Here is a 25719-nt window from a genome sequence, read left to right as displayed (position 1 = left end):
GGATTGTTTGGGAGCTTGACAAAGCTAGAACCATCGGTAGTTGAGGTTGTGGAGATTTACAGGTGAAGTGGCCCATCTCACAAGTTATAGTGCCGAGAATAGGCGTAACATATTAACATTGACGTGCCGATGTGTTCATCTTAACCAAGGTTAGGTCAACAAAAATATAATTCTCAAACGTCACGGCAGAATTAAATTCAAAAAGATACATTATGGCTATATAAACAAACACACTCTTCTTTCTACAGAGCAAAGTAGTACACTCTCTGTGCTAGTGACAGTAGTGATAGACATTAGCCAATATGACAAACTACCTCCGTGTTATGACACCGAGCGTTATTATTCTATGGCTCGTTCTTGCCTTCGATGTTGTTTCCATCTGCCGAGGAGATGTTGGGGATTTTGCTACCCAAGATTTCTTCAATGGAATTTTGTCTGGTGCTTCTGATAGTTGCGCAGGAAAGACCTTCTATACATACAATAACTTCATGGACGCAGCCACTGCATTCTCTGGCTTTGGCACAACGGGCCCCGACGTTGACCACAAGAGAGAAATCGCTGCTTTCTTCGCCAATATTGCTCACGAGACTTCCAGTACATCTCACATGCATCCTTCCTGTTTCTATAAATTTGTTCTTATAATATATATATATATATATATGATGATTTCATTTCAGAATTTATAAATGTTATAAATCGGTTTGTTTATCCATGTGACACATAGAACTGTGACACATATAACTATGAAATTGGCAGGACTGTGCTACGTTGAGCAAATAGAGAAGTCTGACTACTGCGATTCCACCAACAACAAATACCAGTGTGTGACGGGAAAGCAGTACTATGGGCGTGGCCCCTTGCAACTCACATGGTATGTATGCTTATAATGGGATGTAGGTCTACAAGTTTTATTTTCGAGTCTGTGGTTTCACTACCGGTTATGCGTAGAGGTTTGGTTTCTAGAAATTTGGTACTTGTGTACAAAAACAAATTATACACTTAAAAAATCCTGTAAACTTTGTCTATAGAAAAAGCCAGTATCCTAAAAAATGAATTTATTTATCTATTAAAATGAATTATAATTTTTTTTGGGCTCTATCTATTAAATTTGAATTGGATTTCTCTTGAGAGACTGTTTCATGCTGTTTGACTGAGAGTTTTTTTGGCAGGAATTATAATTATGGTGCAGCTGGTGATTACCTGGGCTTTGATGGCCTGAATCACCCTGAAATTGTAGCCCAGAATGGCTCAATCTCGTGGAAGACTGCTGTCTGGTTTTGGATGAAGCATAGTAATTGCCACTCTGCTATTACATCGGGACAAGGATTCAGGGCAACGATCAAAGCAATCAGCGGGGATGAATGCAATGGTGGAGACTCCAACGCAGTTGATGAACGTGTCAATTATTATACCAACTATTGCAATGAGTTTGGTGTAGATCCAGGAAATAACCTTAGCTGTTAAAAGTATATTAATATGCTGTGACCTCGTGATCTCTGTCAAAGGATCCAGCATAGTTCAAAATAATACTGTCAAAGGATCCAGAATAGTTCAAAATAATATATATTCTATAGTACTCAATAAAATCGATAGATTCTGATTACAATGGTTAGCATGAGCAGGAAACGGATCTTTGTGACATGTAAAACGAGACAACATTCTATTATGATCAGTCTCTTTCTTTCAACATGTAAGCATATCCATGGCTTTTGCATGCCAATGAACTCTGCGGGTACAGAAAATTAAGATATCCATGGCTTTTGCATGTCAATGAACTGTGCGGGTATAGAAAATTAAGATTAGATTAATTAATTGTACTTATTAGTGCATTTGATTTTATATATTTGACAGCCAATAGATGGTGTATTACTGGTTAGGAAATTGTTACGAAAAAGATTAATTGGAATTTCTGATTTTTTTGGGATGGTTATTGTATCCATCATCAGGATCAAAAAGTTTAGTGATGATTGTTTTATTTGTTAGGAATGATTTATCTTTCAGAAAGTTAAAGGCATTCCTTTTAATTTTGAACTTGTGACCTCTTAATTAAGAGGAAACACATGCTCCCAACCATTAAGCCTACTCAAACTATTAATATAATATCTAATTTATTTTTTCCATTTATAATTTATAAATATTACATTTATATATTAGTATAAATAAAATTAAAAAATTCTTAATATTAATATAATATTTATTATTAATATATTTAATTTTTTATTTAATTTAACTATATTTAAACTAAGTAACAACAATTAATTACTATATAACACTCATTAACATACCCCTTCTTATAACCGTAGTTAAAATACCATTAACATACCAGTTCCATAAAAGAGAAAACATATATCATATTCAAAACACTAGTTAACATACGAGTTCCATAAGAGAAAGAAAAATATATCATATTCAAATAATACTTGATAATGCTCGTAGATTTTTATAGCATTGAATAATGTATCATGGAAACTTTATTGTAAAATTTTACAACCATTGAATGATGTGTTCTTATACCTCTTCTATGATTTCATTACATCGATTACTCGTGTGAGTGCATTGTTACAATTATCATTAATAGTTATTAATAGTTAGTCGAGTCTATGCGTTTTAAGTATTATGGATGGAAGTTGGTAGTAGTTTATAGGATCGAAAAAGAAAGAGGAATACATTAAATTTTTTGAAACTCTCCAAATAATTTTATGAATGCTAATATATATGGAATCTAATGGCTAAAAACAAGTCAACAATATATGAACTCGGTAACGGTATGAAGTACTTGTGTGATCCCTAATCGTCTAATTTCATATTTAATGGAGAAAAGAGATACGTAGGAAAAATTAGATGGAGTAATTATCAAACACTCTAACCGAGTTCATGAGTCATGTATCCCAGTTTATCTTCCCCTCGGAGTATGTGCAAGGGTTTACTTTGCATTTCTAAGTGATAGTGATTGTACAATAGTTTTAGTTAGCAACAATCATATAAATGATACTGTCAAAGTTGAAATTCGATATTTTTCTATGTTTAAAATAATTATTTTTTCTATGTTTAAAATAATTAATAAAAAATAAGTTAACTTCTCAATGAGGTGGTGTTATCTAACTAGATTAGATTTTAATATAAATGTATTTTTAAATTTGATTCAGTTTGAAAATATAGAGATGGTTTTAGTTAGTAATAATCATATAAATTAGCAATTGTACTAGATGTTGGAAAGGAAATGTCGTAAGGTAATAACGTATAATATTTTTTTACAACTTCTTTGACCACTGTTAAAAGACAGAAAAATATTAACAAAAAAAATGAACATGCTACAATGAAATCTTATTATAGTGCTTCCTTGAGCCTTACAAATCATGAGGCCTATGTTGAAGTTAAAGACCTTGTCTGATTATGCCAACATGAATGCCTTACAAATAATGAAATAGATTGTGATTTGCTACCTTTGAAATCAAAGGTCGTTTGGTATAATACCTCCATATTTCTTCTTGATCACTTCCTCTTTCTATAGACAAACTTAATCAGTACAAAGCTAATTTTTTATAGTTTGAAACATGTGTCTACAAAGGACTATAACAATATTTTAAATAATTTTTGAATTCCTATGGGAATTAAGATCTACCCTTAAATAAAACAGCACATATCTACAAAGCTATTTTTTTATAGTTTGAAACATGTGTCTACAAAGGACTATAACAATCTTTTAAATAATTTTTGAATTTCTATGGGAATTAAGATCTACCCTTAAATAAAACTACACATATCTCCAATCTGGAAATGAACCCAAGAATAACATCAGCTACAACTCTTAAATAGAAATTTTTTTGTGTTTCTCTTTTGATTGTTGACTCACCTATGTATTATTTCCTTCATGATCCTTGAAACTATTCAAAAGATCACATTGCTCCTTGCCACTAATCTCCATGGTGTTTGCCATGTTCTTGTTTTAATCCAACAAATTTTGCTTTAGGAAATCAAACACATATCATGCAGTTGAAAGTAATGTAGAGATCATTCAACAACATTTAAACCATTTTATCTTGAAAATCAAGCAAGTGTGGTCCATAGGAACTGCAATGAAAATACTATTTTTTTACATCAAAATACCACACCTCATGTTGGTTTTAAACCAATGGCCCAAAAATCTATCAAGACCTAAAGAAAGATTAAGATCTAACCATTTTCTATTTTGAATTCATGTTTAACTTACAATCATGCTTTTTTTTTTCCAGGTAGCAATAGCTTGAATATATTTTATGTTACAAAAATGCATGATGTTAAATAAGCGTTTTTTTTCTGGAATCCAAAAAAAAAATGATTTGCTTCATTCACTCCCTCCCTCTCACTGTAGCATAAAAGAGGTGGTTAAGATTCCACATAAATTATTCCCAGTAAATATTAGTAACAATACCTTAATAATATTTTCTACACTAATCTACGTGTCTGCATCAAATATATTCATCATAAATCATGGTGGTAAACACTGAAAACAAATTTCTCAAGTTTTACCAATTAATATCATCAATACATGCTTCACAAGATACTAAAAGCTAGTTTCAATGCTTTTGAAGTCTAACACATGTTATCAAACATCATAAAGTCGAAATAATATTAGATCAAAGCATGCATAATATCCAAACCCTTCTCAAAACATTCTGAAGCTAAAAAAATCTGCAATCTAACACTGTACAATCAATGAATCGATATGTCATGTGAACCCATAAAAAAGTATGGTGGCAGCGCTGTCATGAATATACAACATGGTATATTCTTTTTATATATAGCATAATTTGGTGCATTTTAGGGCTCAGAAGACATTTAGAGTGAATATCAAGTCCGACACACTTAATATAAACTCATAATATATAAAATCTATCTCTAGAGATTCGCATCGATTACTAACTGAGAAGATACTCCAAATACACAAAATATCAAGAGAAGCTCAAATACCAATCACCTTCGCCAATTAACCCGAACAGGGATTACCTTTTTTGAAATAAGAAAGACAAAATGTCATCATTTAAAGAAATTGCTCCAAAAAATATGAATAAAGATAAATCTCTAAATCAATTGAGAATTAACTTCCTGCTAATGCTAAGAGATCAATCACTTTTTATGTGACCCCTCATTGATTGAACTTGTGGAAACAATCTCTACGTCCTTGGTGATATATAATTTGGTTTCCCATTAGGAGCTCTTGGAAGACAATGTCTCCTTATTATAGGAGTTCCCTTCTCCTAAACATTTGGACATGACCTTGGAGAATGATCACGAAGCTTTGCTTTTGTCGACTTAGTAGAAATCATGTAACTTTGAATCAATGGACTACGTTGAGAACTATGTTCAGTATCCTCAGCCTTAACGGATCTAAATGAACTGCATCTTTTGTGTTCCTACTTCTATAACATTATTTTGCCTGTCTTCCTACTTTAATAGAAATTTACACCTAGTAATAACAACATTCTGAGCTATACAAAATAGAGTACCTAAATTCCCTTACCCTTTCAAAAATTCCTCAATTCTTGTACCACCCACCTCGGCATCCACTCTAAACATATTAGGTTATTCTTAATTGATCAGGAGTATAACTTTTTTAGGGCGGTGTTCTATGTGCACTAAAATACCTATGAGGTCCAACACTATGTACGAGGTTTTGTTTTGCTTGAAGACATCCCATGGGCTGCTACTCCCTCACTCAAACACAGGACAAAAAAATGACTCCAATCATTTATTATGTTGTCTTAAAAAAAGAAAATTTGTCCTCAAGTTCTTTACCCTCATATATTAGTTGTTGTTGATCCACATGGATTCTTTGTGGGAGATCCAAATTTTTCTTTCATTCTTCCAAATATTCAACAAATTTACGCGTGGGTGAGGTTTTCTTAATGAGTGGCTTAAACATGATTAGAAAAGTATTTCTTCAAACAATTGGCAACCAAACAATTGGCATGTACCCTCTATTATTATGATCACTAAATCTGATTACTAACATAGCCATAGGAGATAATCCATTTTGAACTTAACTATCATAAACAAATCCAATATGGTTTAATCCCCTCAATGGGTTTCGATGACCCTTCATCACAAATATTTTCATGTTGGAAAAAACCAACCACATCTAGACTTCCATAACGAAGAAAATCACATTCTTTAAGGAAGAAAATTTTAGTTGATTTTATTTTCATTTGTTGTTATATTAAATTAATTTACAAATTAGGGGAATTATAATTTCTTTTTATCCGATACTACTTACAACATAGACAATACAATAAAAATTATCCATCCAACGAGCTATGTAAACTTTAAACCATTTAGATCTTTAGGCTTTATTTATTTTTTCCTTGTTTACTGTCAACCCTTGTCTTTTAAAGTTGTAAAACAACTTTCATATAACTACTTGTTTAGAGGCGAAACTCAACGTGCTATATAAACTATTCAAATATTCATCCTTTATTAATTTTTCTCCTTCCTGATATACAACACATCACAACATCACATTCATTGCACCATCAACTTCTCCTTGCCTAGAAATGAAGCATAGAATTTTCTTTATTTTATATCTTTCTATCTCCTTGTTTCCATTGCTATGTGAGAATATGTTTTTCTATGTTATATTTTCTTTAGGTACTCTTCTTACCAACCTGAAGAATCCTAAGATTGCACTATAATGAACATATATTTTGTACAAATCCTACTTCCATATTGAGAGGATTTTATATGGATGTCATTAACCATTTTATGTTGGATTTGATTGCATATTCATTGAGTATGATTTTTCCTTTGTGGGTCCTTGGTTAATTAAAGATTGTTTAATATACTAAGTTTTTGTTGTATTTCTGAGTGCCTTAAAAGGGGCTAATTTATATTTCAGTAGCTGGTATGATGTTGGTCACTTTTGTTGTTTGTGTAGATAGTGAAAACACATTTGGAGCTGAGAGAGAATTGGTAGGAGTTGTGCAATTGCCGAACATGTCTTGCTCTATGGTGTTGGCTATTGGGCATAACTTTATTGATCTTGTATAGAAAAAGGTAAATTTTCATTTAGCTTATTCTACATTAACAATGAAATTGCCAAAATTCAAGGCACACTTGCAATCACATTTATAGAGCAAACTATAAATGAGTACCACGGTTTTCTTATCATAGCTAAATGCTCCTATATGTAACAACAGTGGCTTTCATTACTTCAAGAGTAGTAAAAACAAGTCTATTGAGAAAAAAACTCCAACACTTAGAGATATTTGGTACTAACTATGGAATTGGCGAACATTTCTTGCTCCATGCTGTTGGCTATTGGCCATAGCTTTCCTGATCTTGTACAGAAGACTGTAAATTTTTATTTAGCTTATACTACATTAACCATGAAATTTCCAACATTTAGGGCACACTTGCCATCACATTTATGTAACAACTACCTTATGCCTCATATTTTAAAATTTTGCAAGGAAGATGAGTGTCAAGGTGCAAGCTAGAATAAGAAGAGGGGAAGTCGAGATTGAGTGGTGTATGAGGAATCGACAGTGATAATTTGATTTGTTTAATGAAGGACACGAACCAAAGTCTTGCTAGATGTGTAGTGGAAATAAACATAGATTTTGGGGAAGGAATAGCCATATTGCCTCTAGCAGTTGGTCAATTAGATACGAGAAATGAGAGGCAAAGAAGTGAATCTCATTGCTCTCATTCCTCCTTAAGTTCCTTACCAGCAAAGTTTCCCTGCAACGTAGTAGCAATACAACATCAAGAATAGGAAAATTCATAAAAGAAAGAAATCTCATAACCCAAAGTGGCATTTAAATAAATGATTAAACAAAAAAGTAATGGTGGTTCTCTATGTTGCAACCTAGTGCCATGGACTATGATCTGTTCTAGTTGCTTCAATGTTTCTACGGACTTCAATATACATTCCGCCCAGAAACCTTAACCTTCACACCTATAAAAACTTCGTCTTGAAGGACATTACTTATCAAAACCTCATTCCGCCTTCCTTTTCACATTGAACTCTACAAAAAAAGAGAAAATCAACAAATAAAACCCTAGCGTTGAACTCTACAAAAATAATAAAATCAACAAATAAAATCCTAACATAAGTCTCGTATTCGATTCATGGGTTCAATGTGATTTCCATCAGATTAAGGTTTTTCCCTACCTCATGTACTAGACACTGATGGTGCTGATTCTCCACATGGAAATCTTCTCAGAGGAGGTGACAAGCACTAAAAAATGTTAGCAAGGGGGATTGAACCACCCATGCGGGGGAAAAGTAAGTGTGATTAATTCAAAGGAAACTCAAAAGAGTGTGGATTTAAGTGCAACTAATTGGAAGATCATGTAAGTACTTGAAGAAAGGCTAACATAGATGAAGATTGTACAATACCATTTAATATGTAAGGATTACATTCATTTTTTATACCATCTTTATTTTATCGATGTCATTATAATAATATTTAATTATGACTAAAAATTTCATATGTTAAATTGACTGGCATGTTTTTTAATATTAGAAATGTGAAATTCTCTCTTAAAAATCAATAATAAAAAATTCACTTAATTTCATATATCAATCTTATTAAACATTTACAAAAATGTCAAACAATTAAATAGAAAATAAAAGTTATATTTAAATCATTAACTTGTTTTGTAGGACATTATTTTTAACTAATAAATTTAATTAAAAGAGGAAAAGAAACATAACTACTTCGCAACTAAATTTTAGTATTTGGTTTGTGAATAATATTAACAATTAGTATCAATTTATTCAAATATATTATTATTATTCAAGGATTATTACTACATTCCATAACACATTATATATAAAAATTTAAAAGAACAAAATAATAATAATAATAATAATGATAATAATGATAATACAACCTCATAACTAATCACAACCACAAAACATATATAGGTATTGGAGCATTTAGGAACATAGCCCAATTCTCTAAATATAATTATTAATTTTACTAATATATACATTTACAAAATAATATTATATTTTACAAACTAATATTATAATTTATAACTAAATTTAAAAAATTACCTTTATTTCTAAATTTTATTGTCATAAAACATTAATATGTAACTAGTATATTTCTCTTCTTTATAATTTATCATAAAAGATATTTGATATATTTTTTAAATGTATATTAAATAACTGCACTTACAAAAAAATTATTGATTGTATTCAAATGTGATGTTATTATTATTTGTATTATTCAAATAATATTAATTAAAAAAAACCGTGAAAAGTTATGATTTTTAAATGTATATTTAATTATGGTGTTTACAAAAATTTCATAATCATAATTATTTATGTTATTCTCATGATTTTTTGTATAATTATAGTTAAATTATCTTTTATATTAAGAAATGTTAATAAATTTACTATTTTAAAGATTTTTTTGGTTCTATATTAAATATTTCAATTTTATTTTGCACATCTAAAAAAAATTGAATAAAATAAATATATCACAACATATGTACATTACCTTTTATAAAAAAATAAAAAATAAAAATTGTTATTAATTATTTCAAAAGCTGAGTTCTAACATTGAAATTCCATTAATTTTAGGGAAATAACTTTTTGCCTTCCATATAAACTTCAGTTATGAGTTTTAAGGTTGGACTTTGAATTTAGAAAGCTCCCTCTAATATATTTGAATTGAATTTGAAATATATACATTTACAAAATAATATTATATTTTACAAACTAAATTTATAATTTACAACTAAAGTTTAGGAATTACCTTTATTTCTAAATTTTATTGTCATAAAACATTAATATGTAACTAATTATCATTTGTATATTTCTCTTATTTATAATTTATCATAAAATATTTTTGATAAATTTTTTAAACATATATTAAATAATTGTGCTTACAAAAAATTATTGATTGTAGTCAAATGTGATATTATTATTATTTGTATTATTGAAATAATAGTAATTAAACACAAACAGTGAAAAGTAATTATTTTTAAATGTATATTTAATTATGGTACTTACAAAAATTTCATGATCATAGTTATTTATGTTATTCTCATGATTGTTTGTATAATTATAGTTAAATTATCTTTTATATTAAGGAATGTTAATAAATTTACTATTTTTAAGATTTTTTTGGTTCTATATTAAATACTTCAATTTTATTTTACACATTTAAGAATAAATTGAATAAAATTGATATATGACAACATATGTACATTATATTTTATAATAAAAAAATAAAAAAAATCATTATTAATTATTTCAAAAACTGAGTTCTAACATTGAAATTCCATTAATTTTAGGTAAATAATTTTTTGTCTTCCACATAAACTTTTAAGGTTGAACTTTGAATTTAGAAAATTCTCTGTAGTATATTTGAATTCAATCTTAAAAGAGAAATATATACATTTACAAAATAATATTATATTTTACAAACTAATATTATAATTTAGAACTAAATTTAAAAAATTACCTTTATTTCTAAATTTTATTGTCATAAAACATTAATATGTAACTAATTATCATTTGTATATTTCACTTCTTTATATCTTACCATAAAAGATTTTTGATATATTTTTTAAATGTATATTAAATAACTGTATTTACAAAAAATTATTGATTGTAGTTATTGATTGTAGTCAAATGTGATGTTATTATTATTTGTCCCCGGATGCGGGTGGTTAGTGTGATAAGACAGGTAAAGGAAGCCAGCCACATGCCGATCCATGGGCATCACGTGGCCTTCCATGCGAGAGGACGGAGGACGACACACTCCTGGTTTAATTCGAAGGGACGGGGGATTGCAGATAGGAATTCCCAAAGCATCGATGCAGTAATGGCAGATGGAAATTCGAGGCGGGTTGGTAATGTTGGAGAGCTTATATCTGGCAGGGCGCAAGGAATTATGGACATACAGCACTTGACTAGCCTCTCTGGTGTTGGAGCGGTTCCCTCTCAGGCGGTGGAGCATTTTACAGTGTTGGTTCTGGTTTGTGACGGTTCGGCTCATCTTTCAGTTGGTAGGGAGGCTCAAGGCAATATGGTGAGGCCCAGACAAAGGATGTTGAGCCGTCGTGGTTCCTCCAGAGGCGGGGGCTCGAGCAGACCTGTGAAGAATGAAGTGAGGCACTGCTGCCACTGTAATCTGGTCAGCTCGATTGGAGCCGCTCCCCTGCTCTCAGGCCATCATGTGGATGCTGAGGCTTCCAGCTCAGCCTCCTTGCCAGCATTCGGTTCCATGATTTTCAACTTCACCAGCTCCACAGCAAATCCGAGAATTAGTGCTCATGTCTCCATTCTGTTCATTGAGACCCCTCCGGAGGCGGATGACCCCATGGATACTCAGGAGCAGAGGGCGCAGGAACACCAGGAAGATGCAGACCACGCTCCGACTGCGGAGATGGAGCAGGAAGACAAGAGCCGGGGAAAGATTGAAGATGCTACCAAGCACTCGCAGAATGCTCCAGCAGCCACCGCAGGAGAAGCAAAAGTGGCCTCGCCTTCCCAGGCTGAGCCGGATTACTACGGCTATTGCCCAATTGTGGAGGAGAAACTGGATGAGAGTGATTAACACGCCGGTGCCCCTGATTCACCTGGGCGCAAGCACGCTGCCGTCTCCTGGTTTGTTTTTGTTTCAATCTATGTTTTTGCTCTCAGAATGTCCAAGCAGATGGTGTTTTGTATCTCCCCTGCGCGGGATGACCAGAATAGTCCTTTCGTGTCTTTGGTGTTAGTTTTCTTTGTTTCCCCTGCGCGGGCTTATGTGTCGATGGACAGTCATAGTGTTGTCTCTGTTTTGTCTAGGTATGGACAAGAGCAAACGGGTCTAACCTAATGTATTTTGTACTCTGTAAATATTTAATAGAATAGTTTTGTTACTGAGAAAAAAAAGATGTTATTATTATTTGTATTATTGAATTAATATTAATTAAAAACAAATGTGAAAAATTATGATTTTTAAATGTATATTTAATTGTGGTGCTTACAAAAATTTAATGATCATAGTTATTTATGTTATTCTCATGATTGTTTGTATAATTATAGTTAAATTATCTTTTAAATTAAGGAATGTTAATAAATTTACTATTTTTAAGATTTTTTTGGTTCTATACTAAATACTTCAATTTTATTTTACACATTGGTATGAGCACTTTCTTCATAATTGGTTCATTCTTCTGTTGTTTCTATATGAGCACAAAAAAAATTGAAATGGTTCTCTCCTTGGAGTCTTATGAAATCGTTCCCTTGGATGCCATGACAATGTTTGCAGAGGCGAAAATACACAAAGAATAGTTTCAAATTGGAAATAGAGTGAACAACTCTTCTCATCATTCAATAACAGTTAAATAAAATAGATAGGAGACAATAAAATAAAGAGAAATAAATAACTAGAGAAAGCCTCAACTAAAATTCAACTAACTAAACATAATCTAAACTGACTATGACACTTGGAAAACAGTGAGATTAATTCTCTCAACAAAAAATACATTATAGGTATGTATTTATTTTATATTTACAAGAATTGTAATTTAAAATATACAATAGTAAGAAAAAATAGGTTGGAAACATTATAACAAAGTTCATCATATTATTTGTGAAATTAAATTTGGGTGAGAAAGATTCTAATCATTCATATTTATATATTTTTTAATTTGAATATTTTAAAAATTTGCAAAAAATGGTATATTATATTTTTTTGACTTATAGATTAAATACTTTCAAAAATATATATTAAAAATTAAAATATTTATATTGTAAAGGAAATCTTATATTATTTATATATTTTAAATTATAGTAAATAATAATATAATTAGATTTCACTATTATAATAATAAATCATAATTAAGTCCATGAGATTTTGGATTGACGGTGAATGGGTGTATTATATAGATACATTGTTAAAACACTTTTGCTATAACTAACTCTCTCATAAGTACTAACTTACAAAAAAATCAGTTAAATTCTTTATTTTTATTCAAAATAAATAAATAAATAAAATCCAATTTCAACCCTTAATATTTATATATATTTCACATATAAATAAATAAAATCTAATTTCAACACTTAATATTTATATATATTTCACATTTTTATATTTATATATATTTCACATTTTTTTTATTATAATATCAATGGGAATTTTGAAATTTCAATTAAAAATATAAATGAAATCTAAAATTAAAAACATAAATAAAATTTAAAAATGGAAAAACCCTTTAGGAGCGTTTAGCCTTGCTCAACGTACTTTGAACAACAAACAACAATATAAAAAAAATTATGAGGTAGGTTAGTTTTAAAATTATGAGGTAGGTTAGTTTTTGTTAACAAAACAGTAAGCTTTTTTGAGAAATATCCACGAGATTTGAACAAAAACATTTTCCTTGGCACACTTTTCCAGCTCAAAACTTCAACGAAATGTTGCATGAATAAATCACACCCTTTGGCTCAAGCAATCCGTGCTGTAACATTAGTTCTCTGAGCACATAATTCTAAATTTCCGTGCTGTAACACGAAAGATATATTTTGTCCATTTACCATTTAAGCACACCACTTTCATTTTCAACGCATGAAAGTTTAAACTGTTCAACCATGCTTTCACGCATTCATAACAGGGTCTTCACATTCCATTCCTTCAACCATTCTCACCCCAATTGTTCCACTTTGCTGTAGCAGGAAAATGAACATCAGCGTTACCTTCAATGTCAGGGGGCGTGCACGTATTCAACTGTCCGAGAGCCATCAAACAGAACTTCAGTTTGAATAACATAACTTCAAAACCTCTGTATAAGAAATTGAATTTATGGATTATAGTTTTCATAGGTCCATGTTGAAATTTACTTCTCTCGATTTATCAGTCCTTCCCAACAAAATCGATTAGCCGCATTCAAGAAATGCAACCTGATACCTCAAAAGTTTTGAAGACTTCACACAATGTTCCACTAAAGAAAATAACCAATATACCTCCTTCCAATCACTTTGTTGGTTGATCAATCTTCAACTTCTCTCCGAATAAGAAACAATTATGAAAGAATACAATTTCATATAATGTACAAGAAACAATTATGAAAGAATACAATTTCATATAATGTACTTTATATGGTTGAATAAATATAATAGTGAATCTAGAGAGATGTGAATATGCAATAAAGAAAATTCACAGCTAGTCTTAATTAACTAGTCATGTTCTATCAATTAATTGTTTCATGCAAGTGGAGATTAGTAAAATTCATGTATGCACTTGTAAAGTTCCCTCTTAGTGATAATAATGAGGTTTCTATCCATGACTCTACTCACTAGTCTAACTGAAGTACAATTAAGTGTATGCGTATCCAATACCCCCCATGAAGCACTAATAGGGAAAACACAATGAATGGGTCGAAGGGTTGTACAATAACCATTTTAAAATGAATTTAATTAACATAGAACAGTTACAAGAAGATAAAATAGGGAAAACCACATGAGAGAAAAAGCCCCCTCAAAATAAAATACTAAAAAGAAATACAGTTACTAAGCATTTGTGTCCTTCACCCTTAACGCACTCTCACAAAAAGTGAAACTTCTACTCAATTAAAGTCTTCATAAAGATATCTATAATCTATTTATAAGTAGGATAGTATAACAAGTTGATGACACCATCATGTACCAATCAATGAATATAATGCATATAGATCTTGATGTATTTTGTTTGTTGTTGTTGCATTGGATCTTTGCATAACTTTAGTGTGCTTCCATTGTCACACTAGATGATAGTTGGAAAATGATATATGATACCAAGCTTAGTGAAAAAGTTCTATAACCAAATGGACCAAATGGAAATGTTGCCTATACCTTTGTATTCAGCCTCTACCGATGATAAAGAAATCATGGATTTCTTTTTGTTGGAACAACAAATGGAGCCAAAGCCCAGATTAAGAACATATCCTGAAGTTGACTTGTGATCAATGTTATTTCTAGCTCATTCTAAATCAATGTGGTCAATGAGATCCAAATTACATTCTATTTCATAATGAATCCCATATCTTATGGTTCCCTAGACATATTTGAGTATGAGTTTTTGATCTTTGCAATGTAACTCATTTAGCTCTTGTATGTATCTAGAAATTACACCTACTTCATATGAGATATATCAGTATGAGAGTGAGTGAGATAGAGGAGACTCCCCACAAGCTCTCTATCCATAGTGCAACCAACCAAGTATGTATCCTTTCCATCCTAAAGGTGTGCCCCTATTAAGAAAGGTGTAGTTGTTGGCTTGTAGTCAGTCATGTGAAAGTGAACTAAGAGATATCTAACATACTTGGACTGAGAAATTTTGATCCCCAAATCATTCTAGTTGATTTATAATTAATGGAAGGAGTGCAAAAGACCCATATCCATCATGGCAAACTTTCCATGCAAATAAATTTTGATAGTAGCAATGGCTAAGGTTGAACTACTTGTGATTACTAGATCATCTACATAGAAAACTATAATCAATAGAGAGTTAGATATTCTTAGCATATAAACATTTGGAACAAAATGTTGATAGAGTAAATAGTAACCCATTTTAACATAATATCCTCTACATGTATACTTGTGTCCATAGAGAGACCTATTGAGTTATCAAACTAAATATGAAATATTTATGTACCCATTTGGTTGCTCCATATAAATTTTCTATTTGACATCACCATGAATAAATGCATTCTTCACATCCATGTGGTGAACATCCCACCTTCTTACCACTACAATTGCAAGAATTAACCAAATAGAGCCTATTTTAGCAATTGGAGCACAGGTTTTATCATAATTGATGCCATCAACCAGTTGAAATCCTTTGGCCACCAACCATGCTTTGCATCTTCTCATAAGTCCATTTGTTGTTCTCTTTTTCCTGTAGAGACACTTGCACTTTAAAATATTATATATGAAGTAAGTCGAACCAAGTTAGAGGTTTCATTCTTAGTGAGGGAGTTGTACTTCTTGTCCATAGTTTATTCCCATAATGGACTCCTTGTAACTTCTACATAATTTTGAGGCTCAAAATGGTAGAGCCATGTAACAATGCATGGGAATAATTGGTTCTATAGTTATGATTGTGACGTGCTTCTTCAAATAAAGATATGATGGCAGGATCACCCAAGAGATCACTCATCAGAAGCCAATTCTATGTCAAAAATGCTCAAGAATCTGAACCTTTACATGCATACTCATGATTTTTTGAATCAACTTTAGAACTCAAAACTGAAATTTGATATGAATGAAATACTGCATCATCTTTTATATATACCTCAAGAGGAATCATATAAATTTCTATAAGTTGTTCCTTAGATGCATGTAGGGGACTTTCTTCAAAGTAGACACTCCTCTTAATGAAGGGATTTTCTATTGAAATATTTAGCAATATGTATTGTTTTACACCATGTACATCTCCAAAAAAAGATGCATTCTTTGCTTTGAAGCTCCAAATATTTCCTTTTTTTATAGGAATGTGAGCCCATATGTGAGATCTAAAAATGTGGAAATGTGTGACTTCTAATTGCATGGCACTCTATGCTTAAAAATGTGTTTTCCCTATAACATATCTATGAGGAGACATATTTTGTATGTATGAAGCATAGTTGATTGCTTCAACCCACAATTTGGAAGGAAAGGCCATTGCATGCAACATGCAACTCACCATCTCTTTCAAGGATATGTTCTTCGTCTCAGCTACCTTGTTCTACAACAAAGTGTAAATTCATCACAAACATTTTGGGCATTCCTATTGACATACTCCCCCTTATTATCTATATGGAGTATCTACATCATATTTCCTAACCGCTTCTCTACATGAACTTTGAAAATATGCAAATGCTCAAACACTTTAGATTTTAGTTTGAGAAAATACACCAATGCATATCTCGTGCAATAATATATGAATGTGAGTACATATATGGCCTTACTTATGGAAGTATCTAAAAATGAACCCATAATATCATTGTGAACAAAATATAAGGGAGATTAGGCCCTCCATGCATGTCCCTTCCCAACCTTTTTTTGTGGATGCATTCAAAGGTCACATTCTTCACATTTTCATTAGAAATTTCTCTGGTAGATAAGCATTTAACCATCCCTTGTTTTCTAAGTTGTTTCATGTATTTGAAATTTAAGTTTCTGAACCTTTCATGCAAAATTCTACTTTCACCATTTGCATGCGTCAATAGTAAAGTGGAATCTGATTGAGGAATAAATTCAAAAGCAGTGTATAAATGAGATTAATGATTTACCTTACCAATTGCAATTTTTTAGTTATCTAGCATGTTTTTGCTTTCAAAATATTCTCTTGATATCATTATGTGTCACTTGATACACGGAGAGAAGATTTAATGAAAGCTTTGGAATATGGATGACATTCTTAAAACTTCCATCTCCAAATCTACTCTCCCTTATCTAGTTACCTCTACTAGAGAAACATATCCCATTAGAATAGGAGGACCAACATATGGTTTTAAAGATGAGAACATATTTTGTGGCTTCCATGTGATGTAAACTTGTAAAATCTAGATCCATGCATCAAGAGAAGAATAAATAGCAATTAATGCATGAGCATTCATTCTTGTTTTAGGTTCTCTTTCTCCCTTCTTCTTCTTGCCACTCTCTAGAATATAGTCACCAAGATTTTTCTGTTGAATAATTTGCGCCATCATTGAGATCAATTATATTCTTCATTCATAATGACTATGGATGGTAATCATGATTGTAATAGCTTCATTTTGGTTTCCCCTTCTTTCCCTTGTTTTATTTTGAGCTAGTAGATTCATTTGGAGGTTTGAGATTCCCTCCCTTTCCTGGATCTGGTTCTTTTGCCTTTCCTTTTCATTTGGATTTCAATTTTTCCTTGCCCCTTTCATGTACAACAAGTGGTTGATATTTTGAACTTTTCAATGTGCCCATTTTATAATCTTATCCTAGTCATGTATCATGGACTCAATAAAAGCATCGAGTGTTGGTATCTTCCATGTTGATCCTATTGTGACCTTAATTGTGTGAAAAGTGGAGACAAATATAACGTACTATGGACTCAATTTTGTTAATATCATTAGAAATAATTATATTTATTTGGAATTTTTGATTCTCCATTTTTTCAACTAGAGTAAAAAGCCTTTGAACCTTGTGAAGAAATATTGAATGCTTTCAAAACTATTTGGATCTAACGAGTTGAGCTCATTTTCAAGGATGTGACCTTGCATCTCCTCCTACTTCCAAAAGGGTATCTCCAAAGTGGTCCAAACTTGATTTGGAGTGGTGCGTGCTTTGTTATGAACAAGTATTCAGGAGAAACTGATAAGCATAAGAGACCAAATGCCTTGTCGATGTAGTTGAAATCATTTTCAGCTACATATTTTTATTCAATATTTGTTGCCATGGCTATCTCATACAAGCCTCTACTTCTGAGCTTAAATATGATCTTTAGCCTACATTCAAAATATTGATATGGTGTGATAAATGAAAGATGTGGAAACTTCATTCTTTCTTATAGCTCAATCAGTGCTTACAAATAGATTGTTTATGTTCCCTTTTCCTATATTCTATGGGCTATAATACCATGTGAAATTGTAGTTGAACCTACATAGGCCGGATCTAGCTAGAAAATTATAAACAAAACTTACAATTAGGAAACAAGAGATAATTGAGAGGTGAATAATTAATGAATTTTATTCATGTACAAAAAAAAAATGAGAGAATACCATTCCATACAATATACTTTACATGGTTGAACCAATATGGTAGTAATTCTGGAGAGATGTTAACATACACAAGCATCAAGGGAATCTTGAGGTCTAAAATGAGTCTCCTAAGGAAAATAATAAAATAATAGTCAGAATAATAAATTAAGAGTTATGAATTTTTAAAAGAAAAGAAAGAAAACTACATTTTTTTAATTGTATTTTTTACTTATATCCTTGTCGGTTTGCTCAAATTTCACATGTATACACTTGTACGATGCATAATTAGATTCCATATCCAACGAATAGCCATTTTGCACAATTTTGAGTAGATCTGCACCAAGAAAAATTCAAAATACACAAAAGAAGTGTAGTTTTCGTGTCGCTACACTAGTAGTGTCGAGCCCTTTAGCACCAAGTTGGCGTAGGGTCAATTCTAAACATATTTTTCATGTATTTCGGATTTTTCTTGGTGTATATATACTCAAAAGTATGCATAGTGGGTATTCATTTGATTCAAACTCTAATTCCACATCCAACTAGTGTACACACTTGAAATTTGAGTAAACCCACAAGGAGATAAGTCAAAAATATGATTAAAAAAATAGTTTCTTATTTTCCCTCCAAAGATATTCTTCTTTGGGAATGATATCATCATATTAAATCCAATTGGTTCTCTTAATGTTTATTTTGTTAGTACATTTTTAATTTTCAGGCTCATTTCTGACCTCAAAATTCCCCTAATGGAAAACTGACACCTAATGCTAGTTAACTAGCTATGCAATCATAAGTGAACTTTCTCATGCAAGTAGAGATTGGTATAACTCATGCATGTAAATGTGACTTGATAATAATAATTAGGTAGTTATGCATGACACTACTCACTAGTATAACTGAAGTACAACTAAGTGTAATTTATCTCTATTAACATCATTCCAATTTGCATTTAAAATAATGAAATGAACACACAAAAGCACAACCCACATTAATATAACAGGTAACTATGAAGGTCAAATTATATGCTTCAAAAGAATTTTCCTCAATCCATAATAATTTATTCACCAAATTATTGTTATTTTAGTTCATATCAAACTTTTCATGTGATCAATGATATTTTTTTGTTTATAAACCTTTATTTGCAAGTTGAACAATTTTTAGTTTTTTGCTCCAATTGCAGCTCCAATGGTGAAAATCCAATTGTTAAATTACACCATTTACATCAAGAACCAACCATGTGCTCAAAATTACCACCATGGAGATTGCTCTCCTGTAAAATTGAAAAACCATCAATGGGCATATTGACTTAAATACTTGTAAATACTTAAAACCAAAATAGGCATAAAACAACTACATTAAGGAAAAAAATGGAATAAGCACTAAAATATTAATCTATATGTATAGTTATCAATTCTTTTTTATTTAATTTATTTGTACACTTCAAAATTTGTATTTCTAATGGGTTAAAGTGGTTTAGACATTTTCATTACTTTCATATTTATTATACCTACTGACAAGAAGATAATATTGTTTTTGTTTTTTATACCTACCGAACAAGTAGTTATATTATTTTTGTTTTATTGTTAAAAAAAACCTTTCTTTTTGTTTTATAAAAAATGTCATGAAGTTTTGTAAATTTCTTTAAAAATTATGCATTAGAGGAAAGTTTACTCAAGATTTTACAAGGACCAACCTTTTTCATTCTGATCTTATTATATCTTTTTGCTGGAAATATTTCCTTTCCCAAAAGTACCATGATTAAGTCACCAATCTAAAATTCTTGTTGTCTCCTCTTCATGTCTAGCTGTTGTTTATTTTTTTTGCTACTTTCATGTAGTTGTCGCTTCACCCTTCCCTGTAACTCTTGCATACTAATTGCAAAATCTTCTCCTACAACAATTCTAAATTCTTTATTACCCAAATTTCTCAATTCATATACATACACCTATAGGATGAATTCCATATAAAATTTTAAATGTGATCATACATGTGTTCATGTTGGGTGAATCATTATAAGTGAATTCAGGTTAAGCGATCACTTATCCCATTGTTTGGGATGATCACTTACCAAACTCCTTAAAATATTTTCTAGACTTTGGTTCACCGCTAATGTTGACCATTGATCTATGAATGATATGCGGTACTAAAATTTAAATTGATGCTTAGATTCCTCCATAATTTCCTCCAAAAATGGACCATAAATTTTGTATCCTTGTCTGACACAACACTACGGGGCAATCCATGTAGTCGCACAATTTATTTGAAAAATAAGCTTGTCACATTAGTTGCATTAGTGGTTTTAGTAAATGGAATAATATGTGTCATTTTTGAAAATATGTCCACAATAACAAAGATAGTCATTACCTCGTTGATATCGAGGTAACCCAAGAACAAATTCCAAGTTGATTGAATCCCAATGCATGTTGGGAATTGGCAATGGTTGATATAAACCAATTTTTTGACTTCTTGCTTTTGCTTGCTGACAAATTTTTCATCTCTCCACAAATCTCTTCACATTAGCTTGCAGGCTTGGCCAATAGTTAAATGAATTTAACATGGCAAAAAAATTATGAGTCCCAAAATGTCTAGCCAATACTCCACTATGTTTTTCATGTATCAAATTATTCCTTATAGATCATTTTCGAATACAAAGCCTATTTCCTTTAAATAATAAACCATATTGGATCATATAATTTGACCATTATGTTGTATTTGTGCTCACTGGGTTTTTACATGCTGCATATGCTTCCTGAAATCAACATCATTCTCATACATTTCTCTGATTTCATCAAATCCTATAACCTGAAACTAAAATTCCTAGAATTAAATTAATCCTACATAATGTGTCTTTGACTTTATTTTAACAACCACTAGTGTGCTCAATTATAAAAGTAAAATTTCGTAAAAAACCTGCCCATTTAGCATGCCTTTAGCTAAGTTTTGACTAACTATTTATAAAATACAATGAAAAGTTGTAGCAAAAATATGGGCTCACCATTTCTAGAGTATATGTACTATTGTCTCTTTTTTCAGTAGAAAATATAAATATATACATATTGGTGTCAATGCATTTACTCAAAAAATATCACAAAAAGGCTGATATAACTTAGGGTCTTTCTACCCTATAGTAATCCTGGTCTATGTATGGCCTGTGATGATATTGATAGACCTCTAAGTTCTGCTGCTCAACTATTATCCACAAGCCTCGGGGAAGTAGTGAGCCCTCCTTGTAAATCTTGTCAGTATCTTCATTGTGTTCCTTGTATATATGTTGACAAGAGACTGTATTAAATCCTTCTTTCAGATTGAATACTTCATTCAAAATTTTTTGAAGAGATATAGCATGACAGTGATTTATTGAATTGAACCAATTGATGATAATTTGCGAGTCTCCATAGATCTATAAGGAGGTGCAATTATGTGCAAGTGCAAAGTGGAGCAAATGTCTTGGCACAACTAGTATTAGTTTGGCATCATATGGTATTAGAGCTAGAATCCTCTATGAACCTCAAATTAGAGAGGTTTAAGTGTTTGGAGAAACACCAAAGAAAGAAAATAAAATAGATATACAGAGTTAGAAATCTCTATGGATGAATAGAGTTGTAGAAAGACACGTTTGGAAGATCTGAGTGAGGAAAATTGTTTTATTTTTCAATTTTCATTAAATTTGGAGATTGATGATTACATGATGAAGCCATAAGGAAGAAATTAAAGTTACAAAATTTGTTTAATAATACAAAGGATGAATATCCCGAGCTAAAGGATATTGAAGTAATTGTCGAATTAGTAGAAGAAGGATCAGTAGAAAGCAGATTCAATAGAGTGAAACAAAGGAAGATATTGCCACAAATATTATCAATGAATTATGATGTTTTTATGTTGATTATGGTCATGAACAATATTGTTTGCAAGTATAAAATAGAAATAAAGTCAAAAAAACCATATAGCAAGTGAAATTGTGATAGAGCACCAACAACAAGTGAAATTGTTGGGATGAGGACAACATGAGTTATCAAAGAGGAGGAAACGAAGAAGTGAGTATTTGAAGATGTAGAAGCACAATAGCTTTGAATTTGAAGAGAAGAGGTGTTCATGTTCTATTGTAGATAACAAATTGAAGGGAGATACCAAGAGATTGATTTGGGACTAGAGGCAAGTCAGAGACTTGTCACAGAGATCGGAGAAGCTTACTGCAACTCACAAGTTGATAAGGAGAGTTAAAAATACAAAAAGAAAACAAGGATTACTAATGATAGTCATACCAAGGGTCCAAATAGAGGTCATAGTTATAAATCCAAAGCAATTGACATGAGGTAGATGAATTGTGAGGAATTTGAAAAGGAAATTATTGAGCCAGGAGTAGAACTAAGTAATATAAAGAGGTTGTTAGTAGACTAGGGATATGACTGGATAATGAAGAAGAGGAAGGTGAGATGGCCTTCATTGCAAGTGAAGTTGACACAAATGATGTGTGCCAAATTCAAGAAAGAACTAAGAAAAGGTGAGTGTAAGGTGGAAGTTCACTACTATGAACCAAAGTAGGGATAAATCCTTAGAGAGGATGAAAGTGATGAATATGTTGACAAGAGACATCTTGAGTGTCTAACACATTTTTTGGAATATCAACATATGATGGCATACTCATTTATTGAGGCTAAAGGGCTAATTGATTTTGAATCAAATAATTGATGTGTGAATGCAAGATTTTTTGCAGATGACGAATAGAACATTAACTTTGTTCTATGCAACAATGAAAAGCAATCATTGAGTATTGTTATAAATATTAGAAGAGAATAGAATGTAAATTCTCTCGAGAGAGAAAGGAAGTCAAAAATGTCTTGGAAAACCAATCAAGGTGGAGACCATATACAATGGGTAGATGCAACTATGGAAGAAAATATTGAGGTAGAAAGGTTTTTATTTCTAGATGACATGCCTGCAATAGAGAAGTTTCTAAGCTGTTAATCTTTTAATTTAGTGTGTGCATCTAGGAATTGACGATGAATATGTTGAGTAAGAAGTTGCTACAATAAAGGAAGAAGATGGATATATGATGAATGGATTGAAGGTTCTAGTGTTGCATGAGAAAAGGGTGATGGAAACACCTAAAGGGACTCCAAAGTCTCATGTTTTTGAAACTAATGAGTGGATTGTGTCTACGGGAAACAAGAAATGTAATGATAGACATATTCATAACTATGTTATTTCATTGGAATATATAACATTGGGAAGATATGAAAATACAATATGCGCAAGTAATGGAACTATCAAGAGGAAGAGAATTTGAAGGAAACAATAAGTTGGTTTGGAGATAATTCAACGAATAACATACAAAAGGTTTTGGAACAGGCCATGCAGGACTATAGAGGAGCAAGCATGGAACTTGAGGAAGAAGAAATAACAATAGGTGAATGGAGCAGAACCATGGAGGAAACCTTGTATAAAGGTATAAATTGTTTATGGAAAATATGTCATTTTAGTAAGATAAAAAACGTGAGTTTGTTAGAGTACGAAAACAACCTAAATTTTCAGCTCAAGAGTATGCATCATTGGATGCATAGTTTTGTTGAGAATAAGAATAAGTGTAAGGATTTGGAAATAAGAGTGGCCATGCAAATTTATTGTGGAATTCAATAGCAAACAAACTATAGGAATGAGGTATACTAGCAGAAGACAAAGCTTGACTGTGGACTTGATGGAGCATGGAGATTGATGAAGGAGACAACCAAATGGAGTTTCCATAGAATGGAAAGCACTGTCAACAACGAGTTCCCATGACCTGAGAGGGATTGCATTAGTAGGACTATGTGTAAGCAACAAAGAAAGAAACAGGATCTTAGAAAGGAGAATGTATTGTAGATAATGTAGCAGGATTGAAAGAAAAGAGCATATTGCAGCAAGGCAACAAAAAAATTACAACATAAAGTATGGGATCCAAGAGGATTTTCACTAGTATTTGGAAGCACATTGTTAGGAGACCATGAATATTTTTCACCTTGGGAGTATGATATAAGAAAATCCCACCTCCAAATGAAATACATTTGACTAGACCTAGGGGTTGTTCATTTATTAAGGGAATTGGTTCCCTAATTGTCAATTATTTGTAATTTTCAGTGTTTCTAGGAATTATATAAATATTGATGTAATTATGTGTAATCAACTATTATCCTAAGAAGAGATATCGAGAATATTTGAGTTGGTTAGAGAAATTTTGGGACTATTTAGAGGATTTTGTGGATCTAGAGGATCCTTAGGAGTTTACTAGTCAAGTGAGGTATGGATATAAAGTAATTCTAGTTAGAGTCCCTTTATATGATTAAAATCCCAAAATGAATTAAGAAGAATCTATCAAAGAGAGGATATAATATCAAGAAGAGCAAAGGTTGAGTATGGTCATGAGGCCAAGAAGGGCTAATACAATGTAAATTTGGCCAGAGGAGGGAATTATCGAAATTGTGTGTGTATATATATTCATTAATAGAGGAAGCACCCTTCTTTGAGTGTTGAATGTGAAAATTTGAACCTTTGTACATTATGAATATTTTCTTGTAAGTATTTTAGTCATATGCGATACAAATTTAACATAATTAATCTCAAGAGGGATTTGAGCATGGAAGGAACCCACAAGAGTATAGAGAGATTGTAAATGTCGCTAAAAATATAATTATTGCTTGAATGAAGCCAAAGTATCATAAGGAAGCATGGAGGCTATAGAGGGTAAAAAGGAATTCATCGAGAGGATTGAATGGAAGTATGGATTTATTCTTGTGTAGGAGAAATGTAGAAGTGACCATGTACAAAAAGAAGAAAGGAACAAAATATTTGTATTTTTTAAGGCTGACAGGAATAAGTCAATTGATAGCACCAAGGAAACAAAACTCAAAGTTCTATTGGGACAATCCCATCAAAAGACAGCATCGGGGTGACATGTCCTGGGAGGTCTCCCCTAGAAGAAAACAATAGAAGTACAAAAGGAGTGTTGGGATGACTAGGCATTGGGAAAAAGTGGTATCAAGCTAACGTGGAAAGAATTAGGATGAACTAGAACCA

General features: G+C 31.5%; 1 protein-coding gene across 1 annotated transcript; it reads left to right on the top strand.

The window, feature by feature from the left end:
- The first annotated feature begins 268 nt into the window (after positions 1 to 268).
- On the top strand, positions 269 to 1644 carry LOC149223945 (endochitinase 4-like). Its single transcript, XM_089383432.1, has 3 exons — positions 269 to 594; positions 757 to 871; positions 1170 to 1644. Exons 1-3 carry the CDS (start codon positions 303 to 305, stop codon positions 1462 to 1464), a joined length of 702 nt encoding a protein of 233 aa, XP_089239558.1. The 5' UTR covers positions 269 to 302; the 3' UTR covers positions 1465 to 1644.
- The last annotated feature ends 24075 nt before the right edge of the window (positions 1645 to 25719 follow it).

The sequence above is a fragment of the Pinus tabuliformis genome, chromosome Q (assembly GCF_031772625.1).
Source record: "Pinus tabuliformis cultivar Carrire ecotype Pingquan chromosome Q, CPIR1, whole genome shotgun sequence".
NCBI lineage: Eukaryota > Viridiplantae > Streptophyta > Pinopsida > Pinales > Pinaceae > Pinus > Pinus tabuliformis.
This window is presented reverse-complemented; position numbering and strand designations above follow the sequence as displayed.